General features: G+C 34.5%; 1 protein-coding gene across 8 annotated transcripts in view; it reads left to right on the top strand.

Annotated features, from left to right (window-relative positions):
* Positions 1-6,000, top strand: part of LOC119579278 (CUGBP Elav-like family member 1) — a gene marked incomplete at its 5' end in the record, with an annotated part of 77,316 nt that overhangs the window by 52,433 nt on the left and 18,883 nt on the right. For 4 of the 8 annotated variants that reach the window (XM_037927033.1, XM_037927030.1, XM_037927027.1 and 1 more), the window contains 4 exon segments: positions 578-718; positions 2,455-2,529; positions 4,701-4,872; positions 5,435-5,545. In XM_037927033.1, coding sequence (XP_037782961.1) covers positions 578-718; positions 2,455-2,529; positions 4,701-4,872; positions 5,435-5,545 — 499 coding nt within the window. 8 annotated transcript variants of the gene reach the window in all.

Raw genomic sequence — 6,000 nt, 5'->3', positions numbered from 1 at the left:
TTCGGAAAGATATGTTTCTTAGTCATATTCAAATAATATATATATATATATATATATATATATATATATATATATATATATATATATATATATATATATGTATATATTATATGTATATGTATATATGTATATGTATATATATGTACATATATATATATATATATATATATATATATATATATATATATTATATATACATATCATATATATATATATATATTATATATATATATATATATATATATATATATATATATATATATATATGAGTTAGTATATTATTTATGGATATACTATACTACTGTTATATACGTATCATACTTATATATTATAGTATGATATAAGTATGTATGGATAAATTGCTATATAATATATAAAATGATAATATACCTATGAGGTAATCAGTGTAGTGTAGGCTATCGTACTACGTCGGTTGTATTCGGTACCAAGGCGTTTATCCTTCAGTATGGATTAGTATGTTGGAACGCTCGTGCTGCAGAGATATGGACATCGAAAGACCGCCCACTGCAATACACCACAGGCAAAGCCTCGTTGACACGTGCGGTTGCTCGCCCAGGGCTGCTCGTCCCCCCTCGTCGTGAAGTTCGCGGACACACAGAAGGAGAAGGACGCGAAGAGGCTCCAGCAAGTGACACAAAACCTCTGGAATGTTGCCTCTGCTAACAACATCGCTGCTCTCGGCCCACAGTACCTCGCTGTAAGTATGGTTGTCATATTTTTAAAGATTACTGATTTATTTTTCTCTCTTTTTAAGAATATTTTCGTTTTAGAGGGAGCGATTCTGTTTCTTAACACTTACATGTGCTTTTTTTTAGAAGTACGTATTTTTTCTCTCTCAGTTTTTATTTAATATTTGTTTTTGTTTTTTTTAATATGTAGTAATGTGCAGTAAGAGATAGTCATTTTTTGTATAAGCAAAGATGAGCTATTTTCTGGTGTTAGGATACAGAAAGCTTAGGCTGTGTAATAATTAATGTATAATGTAGAGGTGTACAGAAGATGGTTGTAGTCTCGAAGGTAACCTAGGACTGAAGAGTTTTTCAATATTTATCCATGTGATGAAAAAGTGCTTCAGAAATCGGCCCAGTAGAAGAAGCATGAATGAGGAGAAATGTGCAAGATAACCGAAGAAGCAAGAGCAAAGCGTGAGGATGAATGAGTAAGAGAGAGAGACAGGGAAATAAAGAAGGGGAAAAGACATGAATGGGCGAATTGACTGTTGCTCACGAATGTTTTTGAAGCCTTTTTTTCCTCAGAGTTCTTTTCCTGGGTCAAAATAAGTTAAAATGTTGTGCGTCTGAGAAAAGATTTTTTTTTTTTCAATCGTAAGATTTAATTGCATAAGCGTGGAAGTGAATCACAACTTATTTGATGGTAGTAGGGTAGTGGGTATGTGTTAATGTATGGTGTTTGTAAATTTTTGTAGATAGGAAATTTCTAAAATAGAATTTTCGTCCAGTGGGAATGTGTTAGGTTCGATAGTGAATGTTTTATTTTTTTCATTAAAATACATTTGCTCGGGGCCAGTTTGGATTATAGTGATGCTCTGTTTTATATTAGGTTTGTGTTTATTTATGATAGTGCATGATGAGGTAGATATTCTATAAAGAAGATGAGCCTTACGGGACTGTTTGATAAATAAAGTATTTTCATAGTAAAAAAAAAGTAACACCACACATCTTGTACATCAGTGGTTTTGCTTAATTAAATTGTTTGTCTCATGATAAGTTCATCCCCATTTCACAACTGTTTGAACTAGGCAATTAGACAGCAATTAGCCATTGTTTTTTTCTGATAAATGATAACTATCTTTACAGATATCAGTTCAAATTCTGTCCACAATTCAACACATATGGTGAAACGTTATTCATAATTGGTTGATCGTGGCCCCGCTGATAAGAGCAAATTGTTTGAGTTAATTGTTAACGTGAAGTAGTTTGATATAAGGAAATTACGAATACAGATTATAGTATTTACTGACATTAGCTGTAGAGCGGAGGAAATCGGGAACCAATAGGAGAGTGAGTGAGTGATAAATGGCTTTAGGTGTAGACTGCTTTGTAAGCGTGTTAGATGCCCAAAGGATTTGAATGATGAAAATAATGGAGAAAAAAAAAGTTTGTGCTTCATAAATGTTTCGTAGGTACCGAGAAAACGGTTACCCTTTTAAAAATCTTGATATATATTTACTAATCATGAGTCTTTTGAAAAAATAAGGTCATTACAACTAAATTCTTAATTTATTTTCTTCTCTCATTAGAAATAGTAATAGAACTCCCCCAATTTAAGCCTGAATCTTATTTTTGTTTTTGTAATCAAAGGAATAATTTTAACCCAGTGCCATTTTTTTGGTCTGAATGAGAGATGTTACAGACTAAATATCTCAAGTTAGGAACATACTTTCCTGCTAAGTGTTTCTTTGTCTGCTTGAAGAGAGAGAGAGAGCGCAGGAGAGAGAGCGTTTCCTCAGCTAACAACCTGGTGGCACAAGGGCCTCAGTATCTGGCTGTGAGTGTGATGCTCCTATGCATTTACTTTCTGTATGTGCTTAGGCAGAGATTAGATTCTGTGTTTTTTAAGATTAAGAGCATTCATCTATGTATTTTTTTCTACTTCTTGTTTTTTTTAATATAATGTTGTTGTGTATATTATGTTCGAGGATTGTTATTTGTGAGATGGAAGTTGTAACATTTATTTTTTTTCTATGCCTGTAGAGATCGTGTTTCGTAATATGATTTAAGGGCATGACAAGATGTTTATCTATTGTATATATATAGTTTCTTTACCGTTCCAGTGACTTTATTTATGTATTTGTATAAGCTTAATCACTCTCTTTGATTTATTTATGTTCTTACAATATGTGTACATTAATCAGACGTCCTTTCGAGAGGCCAGCCCTTGTTGTCACGTCATCAAAAAAATAGTTCGTTCTCTTCCAGAATTTCAGTTTCTTGAATTCCCTTTTACTTGGTAATTATCCGAATTAAGTAGGACATATAAGTATTTTTAACCTTATTCTATTTAAAAAGAAACATTGGAATCTTATTAAGATGATGTGAGGACAATGGCTTCCCAATTAGGATAATGGGCATTGCAAATATGTAAAGAGGGAGGAACATGCCATAGCTCGTTAGCTGTTGTTTTTCCCCGTCATAGAATTCCGAAAAGAATGAGACAAACACCGTTGTTTGCTTTAGCTAATTACCAAAGTATTTTGCTATTAGAATGGGATATTTCGAACTGTGCTCTGGCCTTGGCTGTGTTCTTCCTTTTGAAACCGTCTTTACTTGTAAATGAGGTAAGGTTTAACTGACGCTGTGTTAATTTTAAAAGGTCTTAATATCTAGAACTTTTCATGCAAGAGTACATGTTCGGTGTTCGGTATTTTAACTCGTAATTAAATTTTCTTTCGTTTCTCTCTGTCTCACTCATTTTTTCCCTCTCTCGCACTCCTTTCTCTCTCTCTCACTCATATTTCATTTGAAAAATAATTGTAATTTGCCCTTCTTTAGTTTATATTTCCATATGGTTATCATTATTTCTTTCGTTATTCACTTTTAACACTATATTGTCACCCAACTAACATCGGTTTCTTTTGTGTCCAGTTCTATTAAATGTTGAAGTCGGCATCTTGATTTAGAGTAATGAGTTTCTTTGAAATGTATTAGATTTCATAACAAGTCAAGTATTGATGAATGTGAATTATCTGGTGTCGGATTTGGCTAGGTATCCTTAACTTTGACTAAGTGTTAGTCCCTGTGGTAATTTGATAGCGATGTGTACGTTCGTCGTTTGTTTTGATTCTTTTAACATACTTACTTTCCAGTTTTGAATCTTTTGGACTGGGAAAAAGAGAATGGTTAGAATATTGATCTATACCAGTGTTAATAATAAGGTTAGGATGTTAACCAATTAACCGGCTTGTATAAAGATGCAACTAGTGATTTGCAAGAGATGAGATGGATATAACTAAACACTTTTGTAAATATGTATGTTTAAATTGTAAATCACAGCACTATTTGAAGGCAATTTAACGAAGCAGTTCGCAGTGTAAAGATGCATTTAATAATTTCTAATAATAGATAGTCAGCATTACTAATTTTTTTCTGTACTATATTTTTGTTTTATGTGACTGGATGTTCATATCAGTTATTAAAAATGTAAAATGATATATGTTCTCTATATTATACGTAATTAATCCTTGTTAGCCAATTAACATTTCGTCATGTAAAAGATAAGCGACACAAGAGTCAAATTTAAACTTTCTCTCAATATTTTCTCTCAAGTAACACGTCCCAAGTTGAAGTGACAAAAAGATGATCAGGCCACTAATTATTTTAATGATGTGAGAAGCTAATGGGATTTGATGGCATTAATTAGCCAGCGATAAATGCCTTAGAAATTTGCGTTAAACATTTTCTAAGATAAAAAAAAATAGTTTAGTTGTGAACTCTGTAGTTCTACGTCAGTTTCCTTTGTCTCTTTAACAATCCTCCTATGATTTTATATATTAATTCAACTCCTAATTAAGATTTTTTCCTTTTTTATTTGATATACCCCCTTATATCCTCCTTTTTAAGTAACTTAACCACATTTTTTAAAAAGTTTTAATCTCGCTCAAAAAATGGGAGGTAAAAAATCGTGCATTAACGTTGTTTAATGATTAGGCCTACTTACAGTTGCTCCAGCAGCAGATGGGTAACTCAGCTGGTTCAGGTGCCACAGCTGGGAGCCTGGCGAGCCAGCTGGGCAGCATACAGCAGCTTCCTTCCCTCAACAACGTGTCCGTGCAGCAGCTGCTGGCCGCCTCCCAGGGCAACCTGGCCACGCAACAGATGTTCGATTCCTCAGGTGAGATTCCAGGGGGTCGCGGGGAGACTACCTGGTGTGTGTGTGTGTGTGTGTGTGTGTGTGTGTGTGTGTGTGTGTGTGTGTGTGTGTGTGTGTGTGTGTGTGTGTGTGTGTGTGTGTGTGTGTGGATGGATGGATGGATGGATGGATGGATGGATGGATGGATGGATGGATGGATAGATAGATAGATAGATAGATAGATAGATAGATAGATGGATGTGCGTGTTGCGTGTGCGTGTGCTCACACTGATTCTGAATGTGATTATGATTATTTCTTCTTTTGTGTGTTATTATGATTATGATGTGATTATAATAATAATAATAATAATAATAATTATTATTATTATTATTATTATTTATTATATATATTGTTATTATGATTGTATGATGATTATTATTAGGTTATTATTTAGATTGTTTGTCATTTACAATAATAGTTGTTATTCTGATAGATCACATACAGCACACCAACAATGTACAACAACAACACACACACACACAACAACAACAACAGCAACAACAACACCATCGAAATCCGAACTAACGGCCTCCCTTCTCCCAGGTCTGAGTGGTCTAGGTTCACTGAGCGGACTGAATCTGCCATCTTCAACCAACGGCTCTCAAGACTCCAACATCCAGAGTTTGTTGGCTTCCATGAACTCTCAAAATACAGGTAACGTGGTTGTTATGGTACAACAGGCGGGGATTTGGAGTTGGTCGTCTTCAAAGTCTTTTTTTTTCATTTATTTTATATTGTGTGTCAGATGGGAGGGTTGTAGTGTGTTTTGCATGCTGTGTCTGTATTTTATGTGTTCTTTCTGTGTGTCATTTGTTTGATAAGATTGTCACTGTGTATAATATGAACACGTGTTTTTAGGAGAGGGCATACTCTCCTCTTTTTTTAATAGTGGGGAAGTTTGTTAAGTCTTGATGGTGAGGATGGTGGAAAAACATTACCTTACCTTACCTTTCTCTCCCTCCTACACACACATACATACACACACGCACACGTAGACGCACGCGCACGCACACGAACACACACACACACACACACACACACACACACACACACACACACACACACACACACACACACACACACACACACACACACACACACACACACAC

This window comes from Penaeus monodon, chromosome 12, assembly GCF_015228065.2.
Source record: "Penaeus monodon isolate SGIC_2016 chromosome 12, NSTDA_Pmon_1, whole genome shotgun sequence".
NCBI classification, from domain to species: Eukaryota; Metazoa; Arthropoda; class Malacostraca; order Decapoda; family Penaeidae; genus Penaeus; species Penaeus monodon.
This window is presented reverse-complemented; position numbering and strand designations above follow the sequence as displayed.